This window comes from Strigops habroptila, chromosome 6 (assembly GCF_004027225.2).
Source record: "Strigops habroptila isolate Jane chromosome 6, bStrHab1.2.pri, whole genome shotgun sequence".
Taxonomy (NCBI): Eukaryota; Metazoa; Chordata; class Aves; order Psittaciformes; family Psittacidae; genus Strigops; species Strigops habroptila.
In genome coordinates, this window is record NC_044282.2 from 4,609,276 (window position 1) to 4,629,712 (window position 20,437).

A 20,437-nucleotide genomic window follows, 5' to 3' on the forward strand; every position below is an offset into this window, starting at 1 on the left:
CCAAAGGGCAGGCTTCCCCTGGGAACATCCTGGCAATAGATCCCTTTCCTTTTGTAACAGGTGTTAGACTTTACTAAAACCTCAACCTATGATGAGGTGCTGACGCTGCCAGTGCCAATGGTCAGGCAGGTGAGAAGGAGCTGAGAGGACTGGAGGTAAGCGCAAGGCGCAGAAGTTGCAGACCTGTAGACATGAGACTTAATTAGTTCTCTGTGAAATGACTTGTTCGCTTACTTGACTTGTGCTGTTAGGACTTGAATTGTCTGGGATTACCAGAAAGAGCACAAATGCCATTGAAATTAATGAGCTGTCCTGCAATGCACGAACTGGACCAGACCTCCAGTAGAAACTAGACAGGCTTAACTAACCCCTCTAGCTTTCTGGCAACACATCTTCTCCCCTCTTCTTTCTTTCACATACACAATGGAGGCAAAAGAAAACTGAAGAGGAACCTTGTCTTCCAGTTTATTGTTCAGACTAACCCACAAGCATGTTCTCCTGCCGTGATTATCCAGGGATCATGGAACTATACTTAAAGCAGAGCACTGGGATCTCATGTGGGAAACTCAACAAACGCCTGGCTGGTGCTGTGCTTGTCTCATGCAGTGGCAGGTCTAAATACCCATCTGCTGTTACTAATGCAGTTGTACCATCTGTGGAGCTGGGATAAGTAGGGACTGTGCCGGGTACAGCCAAACTACACTTGGCTAGATCATAGCACCCCTGAGCTGGGACCAGCACAGGTAGTGACGCTGCAGCAGCACTGAACTCAGGGCCAGCCGCCTGCCTCTGGAAGCCCTGCCTGCAGCTTCCTGTGTCCTCCAGGAATGTGGCAGTGCTGGTCTTCGCTGAGATTTCCCAGACTCTGGCTTGTTATCCGGCTGTGACCTGGGCTTGCCTGGAGCTGGATTACTACAGCAATGCCACACCTGCACCATTCGCAGATCTGGCAGGCGATGCGTTTCTTCGGCTGCAGCACAGTGGTGACTTCTCTGCTGGTGGAGCAAGGCAGAATTGCTCAATGCTGCGGCTCTCTTGCCGTTGATGTGTGAGGCTTTCTGGGCAGGGTGAAGGCATCTCCTGGTGTCGGCTTTCTGCTGCTCTGGGGATTTCCCAGGTTTCCGCAAGAATTTCCTTTTAAGTCCCCTGGCTTTGCTTGTCCCCGTCCTCCTTCTGGGTGACTTCCAGGCTCCAGACATGGGGCTCCCTAAAGCTTGTGCCTCTGCCGTGCTTTTGGTGCTGTCTGCTCTGGAGGCCTGTGCCCTGGACAGCTACATTGCTGCTGTCTATGAGCACAGTGTGGTGCTGTCAGAGGACACTGAAGTGCCAGTTTCTCCTGAGGAGGCCTTGATGCTGATGGACAAAAACCTGGCAATTTTGGAAGTGGCCATAAAAGAAGCAGCCAGACAGGTATTATGACTCATTACAGACATTCATTTTGGTAAACACTGACTATTTATTCATTTTCTTAATGGTGTGTTTTGGGTTTGTGTGTTGGCATCAGGGTGCCCATATCATTGTAACACCTGAGGATGGAATTTATGGCTGGGTCTTCACAAGAGAAACAATCTACCCTTATCTGGAGGATATCCCAGACCCACAGGTGGACTGGATTCCCTGTGCTGATCCTGGAAGGTATTGTTCCTGCTGTGCATGGGGGAATGGTCCCATGAGAAAGAGGGCTGCCTTTAGGAGTGGTTGTTGATAGTTTTATATATCTTGGAAGAACTGCTGTGAAATGAATCCAGGTTAGGCACCCTGTAGTTGCAATAAATAACTTTAGACAGCTTCCTTCCTCATTTTTATCTGTCTTTTTTTCTCACTGTATTTCCTTTTATTTTAGTTAGCATACTCGGAAAGGTTGAGATTTATTTAAAACAAAACCCAAAAACTTACAGAATCTACATTTCAGTAATGTATTCCATGCATGTTGCAGAAAATGTTTAAGATACAGGAATATTAGGAGTATTTGTGAATAAAATAGCAGCTACTACTGAAAGGATATACTGCAGAATTTCAAATTTACATTTTTTAATCATGATTTGGAAGGCTTTTGATTCTGTCATTTTCCTTAATAAATGGCACCATTTTTTGAAACTGCAATGTTTGGTAAAAGGTAACAAAATGCACCACAGAAGAGCTCCCTTGCACAGCAGCCAAATTGAGAGCTGAAGTAGAATGGCTGAGATTAGCTGCTGTCTTGATGTAACATCAGTGCTGTGCCACACACCAGCAGCAGAAGGGAGACTTGAGAGTGAAGGAAACCCCTGTGTTCCTCAATTAATGTGAGGTGAAGCCAGAGTTTCAACACACGGAGCTTTGAAGCACAGAAGTGCTGCCTTCTGAATAACAGAAAACGAGATTCTCTTAATAGATATGACTAACTTAGACCTATAATTCATGTGATCTGTAGTCTCAGTGTTGGCATTTTTATAGATTAACTGGTTTTGATGTTTTATTTCCTTTCTTCCTTCCCTGCTGTTTAGGTTTGCTCCCTCACCTATGCTGGAAAGACTGAGCTGTCTGGCAAGGAATAACTCCATTTATGTGGTTGCGAATATGGGAGACAAGAAGCCTTGTAATTCCAGTGATCCAAGATGCCCAAATGATGGTCACTATCAGTACAATACTAATGTTGTCTTTGACTCAGAAGGGAAACTGGTGGCTCGCTATCACAAGGTAAGAGGATTTTACAATGTTCAGGAAGTGCATCATCCTCCAGTGATTAAAGATGTGAAATAGAAGCTCCTTCCCAGGCTTAAATGTATTTGTACGTGGAGTCATCATAGAGCAGGTGTCAGAGGGCAGGTGAAGGCCACTGCCTGAAGGTATTTTCATTCCTGCTATTCTGAATTTAATAGCAAATAATTAAATGAAGTTAATTAAAACTCAATGAGCCCTCTATTTTTACTGCTTCTTAAGAGGAAGTGACACATGAGATACTCAATGTCCTAAACTCTTGCAAACTAAATACAAATCCCCTTCACTGGTATAGATCAGAACCACGGATATTTGTGCTTGACTTTTCTTGCAGTGGTATGAAGTGTCCTTAAGAAATTAAGATATAGCATGTCACAAACATATTCTCCATTACTTGTATTTAAGTGAATGAGTATTATATTCAATATTAGTCTGATTTAAGTGGTTTGATTTCTTTTCTAACGTATTTTTTTTGTCTCCATTCCTTCCTTTCCATGAACAGTACAACCTTTTTGTGACAGAGAAACAGTTTAATTACCCTAAGGATCCAGAATTTGTGACTTTCAATACATCCTTTGGCTACTTTGGCATTTTCACTTGTGCAGACATACTCTACCACGACCCAGCTGTGGTCTTGGCAAGCAGATTTCAGGTCGACACCATTCTGTTCCCGACTGCTTGGGTTAACACTCTTCCACTGTTGTCAGCGGTCCAGTTTCACTCGGCCTGGGCGATGGGAATGGGCGTCAATTTTCTTTCAGCAAATTTGCACAACTCCACTTTAGATATAACAGGTAATGTGATATTGTTCTAACTGGTCTTGTTGATGTGGGCAACATTCATATCCATGTATTGAGTCAAGCTGAGCAGAAGTTCCCATCAGCTTCAGGCACGCATACACATACCAACAGGGTTAGGACAAGAGAACCTGTACACATAAAAAGGAAATCAAAATGTGATATGTAAGAACTCAGAAATGCTTAACTTGACTAGAACACCTTTAGTTATTTGTTAAATGAGTTTATGCGTGTGATTCTTCATCTTTTGGCCCTGGTGTTTATCGATGAGCTCATGTGAAGGCCCAAACTTTTTTTCTCCACTAGGTGGGAACCTAGCTCTGAAATGTTCTTGTGAGTCCTGCAAACACTTCTGGACTGCACACCTTGCCTCGTTTTCTTTGCAGGCTTGGTTTTCACTGTATGTTTTTCCTGAGCAGATGCTAGAAGTCAAGCACAAGTTGTGCGGGCATGTGCTTGCAGAAGTGAGAGAAACTTACTGGTGTTGCTAAACCGTAGCCCTAAACTTTGCTTTCCACATAAGAGCAGATATTGGCCATTCGTTTAGATCTGTCATTTATGGCCCTATGTCATACAACTCATATTCTTTATGGATAGGTTTTACTCAGGAGTAAATATTTTGTATGTATGCAAAGAGCTTGCATAAAGATGTGACTTTTGGTAATATCTTTTCCTTACTGATTTTTTTTTGACTTGACCGTGTTGCCATTCATTTTAGTCAGAAATACTGATTTCTAATGCAGATAAACTCAATGAGGAACATGTAGCTTCATCCACTTAAATTATATATAATGGCATATAATTAACATACTAATCTTGTCACTTACAATACATGAAACATCAGAGTTTGGTCTACTTTCCACTGATTGGAAAAAGCACTCGGTTAGGATTGTGGTCTCTGAAGGCTTAACTTAGTTTCAAAACAAACAGTAAATATTAGAATAAAATTTGGCACATGTTTAATTAGGGAATAATGCTTACTTGTCTCATACTCTTCCTTTCAGATTAAAAGCTTTCTGGTGTTCTGCTTGCAGGGAGTGGTATTTATGCCCCAGATGGTCCAAGAGCGTATTATTACAATACAGAAATGGAAAATGGTCACCTTTTGGTGACAGAACTGACTTCACGCCCACGTCTCTCTCCTGACTATCCTGCTGTTGTTAACTGGAGGCTGTATGCCAGCAGGATCGAACAGCTTCCATCAACCAACCACTATTTCAGTGGGGTTGTTTACCATGATCTCTTCTCCTTCACGGAACTCACTGAACCTGAGGGAAATTGTGCCGTTTGCCATCAGGACCTCTGTTGCCATCTGAGTTACAAGATGGTAGAGAAGCAGAAAGATGACATTTATGTTCTGGGTGCCTTTGATGGGCTACATGTTGTTGAAGGAGAGTATTATTTGCAGGTAAAGGGGTTTTTGTTCTTGTTTGGACAGTGGGAAGGCTGCAGTATTCTCTTTGCGTACCATTTGTGTTTGTCTTATTTTTGATTGAGGGGCGTTAAGATGAGGCATTTTTTAGGCCTCATCTTACATTTGAAGTTGAAATTACATTGAAATTGAAATTGAAAACATTTGGGTTTTTTCATGATGCATTTTGACTTCATTAAGGGTGTTGACCCTGCTTTTCTGTCTGTGTTATAAATGATGAAAGTGAAGGCCCTGAGTTGACCCTATACTATAACACTTCAAGGATGACAGGTCACCCAGCAGTTTTGGCAAGGACAGACCAAGATAGATACGTAAGCTTCTCTGTGCTGATTGTAATTTCTAGAACATGTCTTGCATAAGTTGGTCTTCAGGTTTTGCAGGTTGTAGGTTTGGCAGGATCTATTGCTGAGGGGAGACCTTATCACTGTCTACAGCTACCTGAAAGGAGGTTGTAGCGAGGTGGGGGTTGGTTTCTTCTCCCAAGTAACAAGCAATAGGACAAGAGGAAATGGCCTCTTATTGCACCAGGGGAGATTTAGATTGGATATTAGAAAAATTTCTTCACCAAAAGGGTTGTGAAGCACTGGAACAGGCTGCCCAGGGAAGTGGTTGAGTCACCATCCCTGGAGGTATTTAAAAGACATGTAGAAGTCGTGCTTAGGGACATGATTTAGTGGTGGACTTGGAAGTGCAGGTTTACAGTTTGACTTCATGGTCTTAAAGGTGTTTTCCAACCTAAACAATTCTATGGTTCTGTGATCCTAAGGAGGTTTCCATATATGTGTGCAAAAGGGCGAGAAGATGGTATAGTTTTCCTTGTCTTCATAGGAATGCTCTTGTCGCAAGAAAGCTGTTTCTGCTCAGTGGTTTTTACTATTGTGCTGATGTGGTTCTCTAACATGTAGTTGTCTAACAAAATTAAGAAACTAAATATGGGTATAACATTTGCGTTCATATGGCTTGTCAGTGTATTGATTCTTTTCAGTTTTGCTGTTGGGCTTTTTTTAAATTGCTCTATCTTTATATCTTTTCTCTGTATCTTTGGAGTACTCCAATTAGAGTAGGCAAAAAAGTATGCCTTCAGGTTTTTAGGAGACTCGGCCAGAGCTGAAGTAACTTCCCTAGGTCACAAACTATTCCACATCCGTGACTAAATGCATTATGCATTATGCATGAGTGCACACAGGACTTACAAACACACATGGATACACACAGACACTGCTCTGCTGCGGTGCTGGCAAAGAACTGTCTTTTCACAAAGTTTGAAGTGCCAGCCACCTCTTGGTCTAAATAAATGAATAGATGTATTGGATTATTTCTTCATCATGGTAGATTTTCCTATAATCAAACCCAGCTCTTGGCTGTTGAGAGCTTAGTGGTATTTTACCTTTCTGTATCTTCCTCCCCGCAGATATGCACTCTGCTCAAGTGCAAGAGCACAGACCCGGAAACATGCGGGCAGCCGGTGGAGACAGCTCAGACCAGGTTTGAGATGTTCTCCCTCAGCGGCACGTTTGGCACCAACTACGTCTTTCCAGAAGTCTTGTACAGCGGGGTGCAGCTGGCCCCCGGGGAGTTCAAGGTAATGGGACACCCTTGTGAGTTGTCTGACTTGGAACACAAATGGTCAAAAAGTCACAGGAGCAACTTGGTAGTTATCAGTGTCCTATATTTCAATAACTGGCTGGAGTTCAAGGCAGCTTTACTTCTGCCCGATTTTCTTGGTTGCATCGATACAGCAGGTTCATTCTGCCGATTCCCTTCTTCCTTGTCCCCTCAAATCCCCTAGAACAAAATCTTGCTCATGACAGAACCATAGTTTTTCTCAGACTTGATGGTAGCTCCAAGTGAGCTACCTCATCTCCCAACTAGGTCAATGTTAAAGAATGTATTATTTTGTGATTGTCATACAACAGTGTTGGTTTGCTAATGTTCCTGTTTATTTCACTTTTCCACAACTAGGTGCTAACTGATGGACGTCTGATAAGTCGGACTAGTACATCAAAGCCAGTTTTGAGTGTAACACTCTTTGGGAGGTGGTATGAAAAGGACCCTCCACACACAGAGCAAGCTTCACCATGATTTCACTGCAGATCCTTTAAGATCTCATCTGCTTGTTTCTGTAACACTAATTAATCATTATAAATCATAATGTCAATTGATGTTAATTAATGTTAATACACATAATTATAATGACATTCTGTTTATCAAGTTGCCTTATCTAACAGCAGAGTCATTGCTCATTGATTTGTTGACTTGATTTTGCAGCAAAAATAAATTACTGCTGGGCAGCTCTGTATGTGTTTTTATATAATAGTTTAGGTTGCCATAGGCTTCACCTTGACACTGGGGACAATAGAAAGTAAATTCCTCTGACTTTAGCAGTGTGGGATTCAGGTATATAAGAGAGGGATGTGGCCCAATAGCAACCAACTTTTAATTCTTTGAAATTTTTGGTGGAGTATGGGAGGTCATTTCCACAACACTGTTCCACCCCGACTCTGAACATCTGAACACACGCGTTTCTAAACCAGAGATTAACAGAACCTTTGAAGGCTGATGGTTGAACTTTTATAATTTACTCTGAAAAAGAAAACAAGCCTTGAAAACAAAAAAACCTGTTTTTCAGAAAACAGTTACTCAACCCGTCACACAGTGTAATGTGTCATCATGCCAAGCCCCAGCTTACAGTTGGAGCAGTCTTCCTAAAGCTTTCTGGTTATAGTTTTTGGGTGTGGAAAATTTCCTTTACATGAAATATTGATATTTCCATGAAATATTGATAACCTTTTTCAAGTAGTCAGGTGGGTCCATGTCAGAAACTCTCAAAATGAGAAATTTTGCAGGTGCACATCTGTCTTTGCATGAAATGTTTCTCATGCTGGTGCGAGGGAGAGTTGAGACTGTGCAGGCTGGTGTTGGGAAAGGCTGATGAACAGCTTACACAGATTGAATGCACTCACACGTGCAGGTGCAGGTCCTGCAGACTGTGCTTGCTAGGCAAGTGGCCTGGATTACTTTGCGTGGCACAACTAAGATTGCTTTGTACGGCTAATTCAGTTGTCTGTTCTGCAGGTTTATTCGGAAGTAAAAACATTGTTCACATTTAATCTGACCAGTGACATAGAAAAATAGACTTGCAGGATGCAAGATACAGTGTTTCTGAATAAAGTCAACGTTGTAAAAACAAGATTTTAGTCTGTAAATGTATTAAATTGTAACTGTCCACAATTAATATAGTAGAAATAATGGAAAACACTTTGCTTTTCTGTGGAGAAAAAATACTGCAGCTTTACTTTTGCATCGGCACCGTAGGACATGGTGCCCCCTTACAGCTAAGCAACATAACTATGTGCTCTGGCTAAAAATAAGTAGCTTTTGGTTTCCTCAGTCCCGCTGCGCATGTCCTCACTGCTTTGTGGTGATTGAATGGTTGCAAGTGTGACCCTTCACAGAGACTTCTCCACAGCAAGATTAACCCTTTGAATAAGGAGTTGTCTTCCACGCAGTCTCTCTTAGCACAAGAAAAGGGGCAGGACCGCAATCTGAAGACTATCTCTACAGCTAAGCTGATTTAGCATCAAGTTGCATCCTGTTTCACAGAAGTAAGTGCTCAGATAACCACCATCCTCAGACAGTTACAGAGGCGGGGGGGGGGGGGGAGAGGGGAAGGGGAGAATACAGTACAGGGGTGGGGAGAGTGGATTGGGAGGGTGGAGGTGAGAAAAGTAAAGGGAGCTCTAGATAAGTGTCCTGGTTTTGTCTGGGATAGAGTTAATTTTCTTCCTAGTAGCTGGTGCAGTGCTGTTTTGTAGCTTTAGTCTGAGAACAACGCTCATAGCACACCGATGTTTTAGTTGTTGCTCAGTAGCACTTACACTGATGGAGGACTTTTCAGCCTCATGCTCTGCCAGTAAGGAGGGGCAAAAGGAACTGGGAGGGAGCAGAGACAGGACACCTGACCCAAACTAGCCAAAGGGGTATTCCATGCCACAGCACGTCATGCCCAGTGTATAAACTGGGGGGAGTTACCCAGGAGGGATTGATCGCTGCTCTGGTCAGGCTACGTATCGGTCAGCGGGTGGTGAGCAATGGCATTGCGCAGCACTTGTGTTTATTTACCCTTTTAGTTTTATATTTTCTCCCTTTGTTATTTCTCTTATCATTATTAATAGTAGTAGTATATTGTACTTCAGTTATTAAACTGTTCTTATTTCAAACCATGGGGTTTACATTCTTTTGCTTCTCCTCCCCATTCCACCTAGGGTAGGGGGGTGTGAGTGAGTGGCTGCATGGTACTTGGTTGCCAGCTGGGTTTAAACCAAGACAGTAAGTTTCCTTTTACATTGCCCACAGCCATGTGTAGCCCGGACTGTTGTAGTTTCGTTAAGTTTTATTCTGTGGGTTCTGTGGATTAGTTTGTTTAATTGGCATTAGTTTCTTGCTCCTGGGTGAGCTCCCAGCTCTGCGGGCAGTAGGTGGTGGTGCCTGCTGGAACAGAGGCAGACACGGGTGCCTCCATCCCACCATGCAACAGTGTCCTGGCAGTGTAGTTTGCAGGGCAGTACCCCAGCCCTGCGCTTGTGACTTTATCTGCTCAGCCCTGCCAGAGTAGTCACCTTTCCGGACTGACTGCTGTCCTAGCTGTTGCTGAACAAGGGAGCATTTACTGCTTCCTCCTTCAGACTTCTGCCTGATTGTCGTTAATACGACCCAATCCATATCTTATTTGGTAAGAAAAACAGGGATGGAAGGAAAGGCTTTCAAGCTACACTACTTCAATTATCACTGAAATCTCTTTTGCAGCCTGTAGGAGAGGATGGAAACTATTTGATTATTGCCAAAGAGAAGTAACTGCTTGGCTGGAGAAGAAAGAGTTAAAGAAGAAGCAAAGTACACTGTGTGATTAAGGAGAGCAACCTAGGTGAACAGGAGTAAGAGAACAGAAAGATAAGGAACTGGTTATTTTGGGACTGTTTGTGAAATGATGAAGAATGTTGGAAAAAACAAAACTGTAAACCAGAAACTAAACATGATGTGCTAAAACTAGCTTGGTATAAAAGGTAGAGCAATAGGCTAAAAATATCTTTTGCTAGAATGGTATAAAAGCTACAGCAATAGGCAATAAAGTGATTCTCTGCATGAAGATGCTCTGAGTCTGTGCCTTTCATATGCCACAGCAGCCTTTTAAAGGCTCATATTTAAAGTTCCTGAATGAGCATGCTGCATCTAGTAACGTAGGTAGAGAAGTACTTAGAGGTGAACATTACCAGATGCAAACCCATGTTCCTAATGGTTGAAATTCTTGGTTAATGCTACTTTTGCAGGGAACTGCCTGGTGCTTGCATTTATCCACACTTCTTTCTTTTCTGACACAGCTCTACAATGACAGTCTGCTGAAGCTGAAGGCAGACAGCCTCTTCTGCTTCCCACTATTCAGGAAACCTTTTCCAAATCAGAACACCACAACTATTAGAAAGTCAAAAAATTGAAAATATCATAGGCAAAAAATGCATTTGAACTGAACTGAAGATTAAAAATTAAGGCTTCTCAATACACAGCATGTTTCTGGGGACAGGAGAGGTGAGCAGAGGAGCAGGCATGCTGCTGCCCCTGGTGAACTAGCCTGCTCTTCTGCTTCAGGCTAGTGGCAGCCAGGCAATGGGTACTTACCTGCCTGATTTCAGAGAAAAATATTCTCTCCAGATGCATATTTTCCAGTGGAAAGCCATTGAAAGTGAGGTACAGCTAAACAGAAGCAACTGAGAGCGCCACTGGAACACATGCAAGGGCCACTTCTGTTGCTGGCATGTTAAGTGTATCACATTTAAATACAGTGAGATGCTAATGCAGATTTTGGTCTAAAAAAATCAGGGAAGCAATACTGACACATAGCACAGGAACTGGGGAACATGAAGGCACTAGAATAAAGCAGTTTTTAAGACTCTCACTTTTGTCTTTCAGACTTCACAGAAGACTAGCTCCAGGGGTGACACATCCACCTTTCACCTGGATATCAGAATTGAGCCAACATAGATAGCTAAAGTCTATTGCAATCAATGACAGCGAAAAGTGTGACAACAAAAATGGACAGTTCTTTCTAGCCATGTGTTTAATGATTTATTTTTATATTGGCACAATTAGTCTTGACTTAGCCCAGGTTTTCAGTCTCATTCAGTTGCAACATCCTTACTGTGTACTGTTGTACTTTCCCACATGCCACCAGTGACACTTGATTCCAAAGTAATGCTTTGAAAGGCCAGCGCTTCCTCCCTCCTTCAAAGTTAAACTTTGTCCCTCTGTTCTTTTCCATGCATGCTCTTTTGCACTGTTTGTCCACGACTCAAAGCATTCTAGCAGCTGTGAGGCACCAGCCATGCTCCCGTTCCAGCCTCTCCTGCACGCTGCAGTGTTTGCACTCACAGTCCTTCAGGCCCTTGCCTCCAACACCTTCATTGCAGCGGTCTATGAGCACGCGGTCATCCTGCCGGATACTGCCGATGAACCTGTTTCTCCTGATGATGCTTTGGCCCTGATGAACAGCAACATGGATGTCTTGGAAGGGGCCATCAAGGAAGCTGCCCAGCAGGTACTATTGCGAGTGCCGTCAATTAGTGTTTTCTGCTCCTGCTGACCTTCATGATTGTCTGTTGATGGGTGAATTCTTGTTATGCCAGGGTGCACACATCATTGTGACTCCTGAAGACGGCATTTATGGCTGGCGCTTCACCAGAGAAACCATCTACCCCTACCTGGAGGATATCCCTGATCCAGCGGTGAACTGGATTCCCTGCACTGACCCCACAAGGTGATTTCTTCTGCAGTGATTTATATGTTTTTAAACTGGTGTCTCATGGAGTCATGCATAAGCTACTCCCAGTAAGTGCCCCAAAAATGCTAATGCTTTTGATATGAGAGTAAGTTTCAATTAAAGTTTCATATGAAGGTAAATTACATGATAAAACATATAGCATGTCCATGACTAATTGATGAGAGAACCCTATTGATTTATTTTTTTATTAGACACTTTAAAGAGAAATTCGAACAATATACAGAATTTGCGTTACTGAATGGAGAGAAAACATCTTTTTTTTTTTTTGCACTTTGAAAAGTTTTGATGCCAAAATATTCTGCTTCTCATTTGCTTTCAGTTTTTTTCACACTATTTTGAGTAGAACTGATTGTAAAGTCTTAACACTATTTTTTATTTGTTGTTTTGTTTAGTTTTTTTACAAATGTCATATTCAAACAGAAGCATACATACCATTTTTGTGAACAGCCAAGAACTAGTTTCTGAGCAGCTAATAGCAGAGGTGATGAGGTTCGTGAGGTCAGTAGTCAAAGTCCAAACCTCTGATAGATACTAACCCATAAACTTCCAATGTTAGTTTTTCACAATTAAGATAAGATATAGTCTGAATTGCTGGAGTCTCAGTGCTGTAGAATGTGATCTGTCATTTAAGCATCATGGTTCAGCAGGGGCAAGCTAACTTATAGTTGAGCACTGGACTTCAGATCCATACAGCGTGCAACAAGTGCTCAGCCATAGAACTACAGCTGTGGTCTGCCTTTTAACCATGGCTTTCCGTACCTGCTCAATGATGAGCTGCTTAGAGCATGTTATTACCTCTGTGAGGATGTAACTCCTCAATGGGCCAAGAGGAAGATTCACAGTGGGGAGAAATGCAGGATATATAACTTTTTACTGAGACATACATAGCTAAAATATGCAGAGTCCTCCAGTGAATGTGGGGTGTGGGGTGGCAGCATGCCTAAGCAGGTGTTTATTCCGATTCTTCATAGAATCACCGAATCACAGAATGGTTTGGGTTGGAAGGGACCTTAAAGCACACCTAGTTCCAACCCCCCCTGCCACGGGCAGGGACACCTTCCACTAGACCAGGTTGCTCAAAGCCCCATCCAGCCTGGCCTTGAACACTGCCAGTGATGGGCCATCCATGATTTCTCTGGGCAACCTGTTCCAGTCTGTTCTTCACACAGTTATTTTTTGTGAAGGTGGTCTGTGTGTCTCTTCACTGTTTGAAATGAGAGTTTTCATTAGCGGCTTATGGGAATGTAATGCCTGCCATTACAGACTGGCATGCCCTATTCCTTGGTGCTATATATGTATCTTGCATGACGGTCCTCCTGTGTGGCCCATGCACACCTTGCAAAGCCATGTGCACTGCCACCTTACAGAGGGGGATGACTGCTCTTTTTCTGGCCTGGTAATGGGTACTTCAGAGGTGCTGCCAGTTTATGGCACATTGCCTGTCACGTCTTGAAATTAATATCCCACTCCTGTTCATGCCATGACTAGAGGATTGTGTGCTCCCATCCATGGGAGGAGACAAATTGCCTTGACCACATCAGCTGCACTATTCCACAGCTCGACTCTGCTCCATGTGTTGAGGGCCCAGAGTTACGGTCCTCAGATGCCACCTTCCCAGGCACTAAGATATTTCTCTTGTGTGACTCCAACTTAGTCTCTTCCTCTGCCCAATGATTCCTCTCCTGCCCTTTCCCAGCCCTAGGATTATCTGCTTGCTGCAGAGCATTTTCTGGGTGCTGAGGGGTGCTGGCAGGCAGCACAGGGGTGGCATGTTCCTCTATATGCCACTGGGAGAGCTCCAGAACCTACACCAAGGTGCAGGAAGCAACCTGAGGGAGTGCTGCAGCAACCTTATGTATCTGCCTGCCCTGCCATGGCTACTGGATTGGAAGAGCTGCCTGTGTGCCCTCAGCACTCCAGTGATGGACACCACTGACAGCACAGATTTTGTCACCCTTTTTGTTTTCTTTTCTTCTATTCCCTAAAATACATCAGATTTGCTCCTGCTCCAGTGCAGGAACGACTCAGCTGCATGGCCAGGAATAACTCCATCTATGTGGTTGCAAACATCGGGGACAAGAAGCCGTGTAATTCCAGTGATCCCAGCTGCCCCGAGGATGGTCGCTATCAGTACAACACTGACGTCGTCTTTGACCCAGAGGGGAAACTGGTGGCTCGTTACCACAAGGTAAAGTGGCCCTGGAAAGTCAGGAGCTGTTTTTCAGCTACTTCTAAAATGTCTCAATTTGGCAAGAGAATGAAATGCCAGTCATTATCCTATGGCAGATTTTTGCTTCTAGTAATAATAATTCAAAAGAATATCTCTCTTGCTGTGAATTGTTGACTCTAAATTTGCATTTACTGTCATGTTTCTCAAAACATGCTAGAATGAAAAAATTATTGCTTAGGTCCAATTTGATGGCATATGGTTTTGGTTAACTTCCTCAGTTCATTAACTTCCTATTACTGGAAAACCTGCTCCTTAAGCAGCTTTAGTTTTCAGTGCCAGGTTTCCACTGGCCTGCCCCTTCATGTTCCAGGTTTTTAAAATATTCATCTGCGTCTTGTCTTACATGAGTAATTTAAGGAAGAAAGGCCCTTTGCTATGCATTTTTTTTCTGATGATGTTTCAGCACAGTTCAGCACAGAACTATCTGGACAAAACCATAGACTTAAGCTAGGTGTAAAAAGAGATGATGGCATTAAAACATTTGCACTCAATGAAAGTATCTTCTTTCAGTTTTATGTGCCTACTTGCAAGGTTCATCAAAGCTGTTTGGAGGCAGTGTGCCAGATATCATGCTGATGTGGCTAAACTGAAGTCAGTTATTTGTTTAATGCACTTCAGGCACAGTACTACACCTGTTTCTTCAGAGACAATGCCAAGACATTTATCTGTGAGCAAACTGGGTGAAGGGGACACTGATAATGCGAGTCTAATCCCCCATGTGCCACTGAATTACAAGTTCAGTAAATTTGAACCTCGAGGTTAAAGGACTCTTTTAGTAAACATGAATGTGAAGGAAGAAGGAGAATGTTGGAAAGCTGAGAATGTCCAAACTTGCATTTTTCCGTTGGCTGAGGTCATCTGCCTCTCGCCCATCACCACAGCCTTTGTTTTCTTCTCTTCTCTGCTCTGCAGTCTTCCAGTACTGTCTTACACTTCCTGCTGCTGCTGTGTGCTCCCAGTACTTCTTGCACCTCCACACCAAGGTCACCAACCCTGTCTCTTGGCACCAGATCCCCTATGCTGCTCTTCCATTGTTCTTGCTCCTCTGTGTGTCTTTTAGGTCACCAGAATTATAAACTAGCTGGGGAGAGCAGAGAGATTATTTTTATGGGAGTTGCTGGTGGCTGACACCAACAGACCTGCAGATAGCCAGTTGCTCTCCTAGCTAGATGCCAGGGCAATGTGTGTCTTCCCATATCCACCTTTTGGGCACTATGGTGATCATGTAATTTTACCCTGACTTCCTACATGTGAAGGCTTCAAACAGAAGCTCTTCTGTTTCAAAAAACTTCTCTAGTAATTTAGGGAATGATTCCAGGATTGCAGTAAGTGCAATTTCTCTTTTTTTTTTCTTAAATTAATTTCTCTTAACCAATTTCTACTTTTTTTTTCCCCTTCCCCTACAGTACAATCTCTTTATTCCAGAAACCCAGTTTAATTACCCAAAAGAGCCAGAAGCCATCACCTTTGAGACCCCCTTTGGGAAGTTTGGCGTTTTCACTTGCTTTGACATCCTTTTCCATGAGCCCGCTGTGGTCCTGGTGAGTGAATTGCAGGTGGACACCGTGCTCTTCCCAACAGCTTGGATGAATGTCCTGCCCTTTCTGACTGCGGTTGAGTTTCACTCTGCCTGGGCTATGGGCATGGGCGTCAACTTCCTAGCTGCCAATACACACCACACCAGCGTATCTATGACAGGTAATTCATTCTCACTCTGTCTGAAAAATCTTTGTAACCATGAATTTCTATTCCCTGTTCTGCAAGGTGATTTGCAGAAGAATATAGAGTATTTATCTGGAAGGTAAACAGTTTAGTCACCAAATTTTAAACCTGATAAATCCTGTCACATTTAAAATACCGGTGCCATACAATGCACAGCAAAACTTGTGTATTTTCTTTTCTTTGCCTTAGGTTCTTAGGATTTTCCTTTCTTTCTTTTAATGCCTCTAAACAAGTAGTTAATTACTGCCCCTTCCACACGAATAGAAACTATTGAAACTTAGGCTCTTTTCCTCTCCACCTCTAAGTCTAATTGCATGCCAAATTATAAATATACTTGTAAACCACATACATGGCTTCATTTACTCCAGCCGAATGATTTATTTGTAGTTGTATTTAACACAGTAAAGTGGAAAAGTGTTAAAAACAAACGTTCAGACCTATGGCAGTAACACTGCTAAGAAGTCTGCATTTTTATTATTTTTTTTTTTTTTAAGAATATAGCACTGATTTTCTAGAGCTTAGCTTATGGGATAGTAGATTTCAGTTAGACCAGTATCTTCATCAAGCTGTGAAACCATAGTACTGGCTTAGGGCTCTTCATCTGAAATGTCTGACAGGCTTGTTGACCATTTTATGTGGCTCCTTGGCAGTGATGGGTATGAGAGATCTTCTTTGATTTCCTTCCGTCACTTGGCACTTGTCAGGTGCGAATTCCCTATGTGGGGAAGAGTCCTCAGCCGGTGTAAACGGAGCTGGGCAGCCCATCTGCTATCTTCTGTGTTCACCAGGATGGGCCTGTGATACGTGTCTGTGTTGTGTTTTGGATGGTCTCAATAGATGGTCCTTTTACATCACTTAGCCAAGAATAAAGGAATTCTCAAGCAACTCTGTTACATACAGGAGAAAAGAGAGCGGAGGAGTCCATAAACACACCATAGCATACTCTATCTTTGACTACAGTGAGCAGACCTCACCTAGGGAAATAAATACTATTCTTTGCTAAAGCATGAGCTCTGTGTACTGAGTTGCTAATGGTCACCTTCGACGAAACTAAAATTTCTGTACTATTTATAAAACAGTGAATAAAATAGCAGTAGGGACAGTTAAAAGGGCAATTTGTAATTTTTTATTCTGTGTGTACTGACCATTGTGCTTTCCTCAGGGAGTGGTATTTATGCACCAGATGGAGCCAGAGCATACTACTACAATATGAAAACTGAGGATGGTCGCCTCCTTGTTGCTGAATTAGATTCACACCCTCGCCTTTCTGCTACCTTCCCACCGGCTGTCAACTGGAGCTCATATGCTTTGAGTGTTGAAAGATTCTCACCGAATGACAATGATTTTGGAGGACTCGTCTTCCATGACTGGTTCACTTTCACTGAGCTCGCTAAGCCTGAGGGGAATCGCACCGTTTGCCAGAAGGACCTCTGCTGTCACTTGAGCTACAAGATGGCAGAGAAACGAGAAGATGAAGTTTATGTGCTGGGTGCTTTTGATGGGCTTCATGTTGTTGAAGGACAATACTATCTGCAGGTAATGATTCTTTGGAAGGGAGGTTCCTTTTTTCAGAAATCGTCTTTACAGAGAGAAACCTCCAAATCTCGGGAAGAAAGACAATTATTTTCTTCTATGCCGGAGTCCTGATGTCCTATTTGTTACCAACAGGAAGTAGTTGCTAAAACATCCAAGCCTGCTTACTTTTATATCCAACAGATGCAGTGGAGAGGTCTCTAAACCTCTTTTAAGTTCCCAGACTGCACTTAGCAGGTTTTTTAGGCGTGCAGTATTCGATAAAATTAGGTTCTCCTTTTTGGCTATCTGCAGCAAGTGTTCTGAATCTCCTTTGTAATCTTCATCAAAGAGTTGCTGTTAAAAAAATCAGTTGATCATATCTATTTTTATGAGACAATCTGATAATTTAGAGTCACAGAGATGTTAATTTTTTGTCATTTCCCAAATCATAGCAATGAAATTTACTGAAATGGCATATGATGTTTACTGGAAATGTCATCTGTTCTCTTTTAATCAAATGTTAGAGAAGACAGTGAGTTACATCCTGGTTGAATTTGTTTAAAGCCACATTAGAAAATCTTCTTTGCCTTCATAATTAAGTTACTGTGCCAGCAGATTATTCTTTTTTTAGTTAATTACTTCTATGTGTCCACATGGTCTTTGCATAGCAGCTGGGCAGACTCCAGGATATAGGGGGAAGTCTTAGGTAGCAAACAGCTCATCTAATGCTTTTAAGAAGATAGCTTGAATAAATTAATTTCTTAATGAGCTTGCTTAGAAAATTTATTTCAGTGATTGTGGAAGCTGCCAGATGGTCTCTACCAGTACTGAATGTTCTAGAGAAAACAGGAATTTCTACTCTTCCTTTTTCTCCTATTTTTTTCATTTCCTCAAAACATGCTGATAGAATTTTATTCTTTATTTCTATGATTATTTACATTTTAACACAAAACCGAATTTGCTGATGAATAATACTTCTGATGTTTGCAAATGTTTCTTCTGTCCCACAATATCTGACAAAAATAGAAAAGCTCCATCACCTGTCAGCAGAACCAGCTAACTTCTTTTGAATCTTCACAGGAGTACTAGATCTATTTCATATTTCTTCATGATTTCCATAAACATTTATCAGCTGGATAATTTACTGTAAGGGCAAAAGGAAAACATTGCTATTCCTACTTTCCTCTATATGCTGCTACTACTAATACAAAACTGTAACAGAGGATGCTAACTTCATCACCCTGACATATACTCACCAGTGTTTGGATGAAGAACATCAAATTCAGATTTCCCATGGACTACTAGGCCATCTAATGAATGTTCATTAGCAACACATACAAATACCAGTAGGAGGACCTGTATGTACAGTTGCACAATGTACCCATGATGAGGACTTTGTTTCATCTGCCTACAATTTCCATTCACAAACTCATCTTACGAAGCATGTGGGAAAGGAACTTTCAAACAAGAGAACAGGCAATTGGAAGAATTAGCAGAAGTGGCAGGATTAGGCTTCCGGGATGAAATAAGGTGCTCTGGCAGCACTTAAGTCAGAAAGAGGTTATTTCTGACCACTAGGGCAATGAAGCTCTGGAATAGCCACAATCAGATCAAGGAGTGAAAAAATTTGCTACAACTGAAAAGGAGTTGCTTAACGATTATGAAAGAGATCCTGTGACAGTCACCTGCTCCCCCACACACTGGTTTTAAAGACACAAGGCTTTCCTACCAGAGTGCTTCCGTCTTGCTAAATATGTTGTTGCATCTTCCTCCCCGCAGATATGCACACTGCTCAAGTGCAAGAGCACAGATCTGAACACGTGTGGGCAGCCGGTGGAGACGGCTCAGACCAAGTTTGAGATGTTCTCCCTCAGCGGCACGTTTGGCACCAACTACGTCTTTCCAGAAGTCTTGTACAGCGGGGTGCAGCTGGCCCCCGGGGAGTTCAAGGTAATGGGAAACCCTGGAACTGTGTTATGCTAGGTTCTCTGTGCGATAGTAATGGAATAAACTGTCTCAAAACAGCCAAAGCGAACTTGCTCATAGTGAATCATCAGATCTATTAGATAGCTTTTAATTAAGTCACTAGCTTGTATAACAGATATGGTCTGACGTACCTTCTTCCTGTTTTGTCACATTTTGCTGAGCTCTTAGCATGTTCGTATCTAACCATGTTCTTTTACCTTCGTCAATCAGGTATTGAGTGACGGGCGCTTGATAAGTAAGACAAGACCAACAAAACCAGTCGTCACTGTGACGCTTTTTGGACGGTGGTATGAAAAGGATCATCTGAAGCAAGACCCACAACTGCCAGCCTTCTCATGATATTGCCATAACTGAAGCTGTCTGCTTTTAATCCTACGTCCAAATGAGATACAGCATCCTCTACTATAACAATCCCAATTATATTTCTTCTTTCCAGTTGCACAAACTTCTTATCAATGTCCTTCGTTTGATAATAATGCAGCAATATTATTTTATTGATACCATTTATCAAGAAGTATCTATTTCTATATCATAAAATTACCAATCTTTTATAGTGTAAAACAGCAGTTGTTTGTTTCTCTCTCTGTTTTATGGAAATTCTTTTTCTAGCCCTCAGAAAACTTGTATTGTGGGTCAGAGGATACATTCTTATTAAAAACAGCATTGCATCTTTTATAATTGCATATTATTATAAGACCAGCAAATACAACAATTAAAGATGTGATTTGTGACAGGTCTATACAAAAAAAGCTTGACAATGCTTTGTCTCTGATATACAACCATTTATGCTGACCTATGCAAGTCTGCTTCTACCCCACTTATACGTCTTTCTCCTATTTGTATTTCTTTGGTTTTATTGCCTTTATGCCATTGGTGCACATCATGTGGCACATGGCAGCACAGAATAGTGCATCATGGAGGCTGAGCAAGGACTCCAGTTGAAGAGACAACCCTGAAACAAAACCTGCCACCACTTCTTGATCAGAACTCAACATGAATCTTCGTTTCTTTGAAATCTATGTTAACCAAAACTTAGAATTGAAACCTCAAAGTATTCTGCTTGCCAGTTCTGAACAACAGCTTGCCAACACCTGCTGGCTGCGCTAGATGCTATTCAGAGCTGGAACTGTTTGTACCCAGTGAAGAGGTCACTGAGTGACCTGGTATCATATAGCAGCTCCTCCATCCCATCTTCTCTATTTCTGCCCATATAACACCAACAT

The 20,437-nt window shown here is 42.2% G+C and overlaps 2 protein-coding genes across 5 annotated transcripts; both read left to right on the top strand.

The window, feature by feature from the left end:
- Positions 1-892: 892 nt before the first annotated feature.
- On the top strand, positions 893-7,220 carry LOC115609597 (pantetheinase-like). The gene is made up of 7 exons (XM_030490007.1): positions 893-1,410; positions 1,505-1,635; positions 2,487-2,679; positions 3,203-3,494; positions 4,532-4,905; positions 6,341-6,511; positions 6,892-7,220. The coding sequence occupies exons 1-7, from the start codon at positions 1,198-1,200 to the stop codon at positions 7,009-7,011; spliced, it is 1,494 nt and encodes a 497-aa protein (XP_030345867.1). The 5' UTR covers positions 893-1,197; the 3' UTR covers positions 7,012-7,220.
- A 1,162-nt stretch (positions 7,221-8,382) lies between these two features.
- LOC115609598 (pantetheinase-like) lies at positions 8,383-19,945 on the top strand. 4 transcript variants are annotated; one of them, XM_030490008.1, is made up of 8 exons: positions 8,383-8,534; positions 11,279-11,518; positions 11,607-11,737; positions 13,757-13,949; positions 15,398-15,689; positions 16,876-17,249; positions 19,008-19,178; positions 19,425-19,945. In XM_030490008.1, exons 2-8 carry the CDS (start codon positions 11,306-11,308, stop codon positions 19,551-19,553), a joined length of 1,503 nt encoding a protein of 500 aa, XP_030345868.1. In that variant the 5' UTR covers positions 8,383-8,534; positions 11,279-11,305; the 3' UTR covers positions 19,554-19,945. The 4 variants fall into 4 exon arrangements, with proteins under 4 accessions (XP_030345868.1, XP_030345869.1, XP_030345872.1 ...); XM_030490009.1 differs by lacking the exon at positions 8,383-8,534 and adding an exon at positions 8,920-9,013; XM_030490012.1 differs by lacking the exon at positions 8,383-8,534 and adding an exon at positions 9,195-9,661.
- The last annotated feature ends 492 nt before the right edge of the window (positions 19,946-20,437 follow it).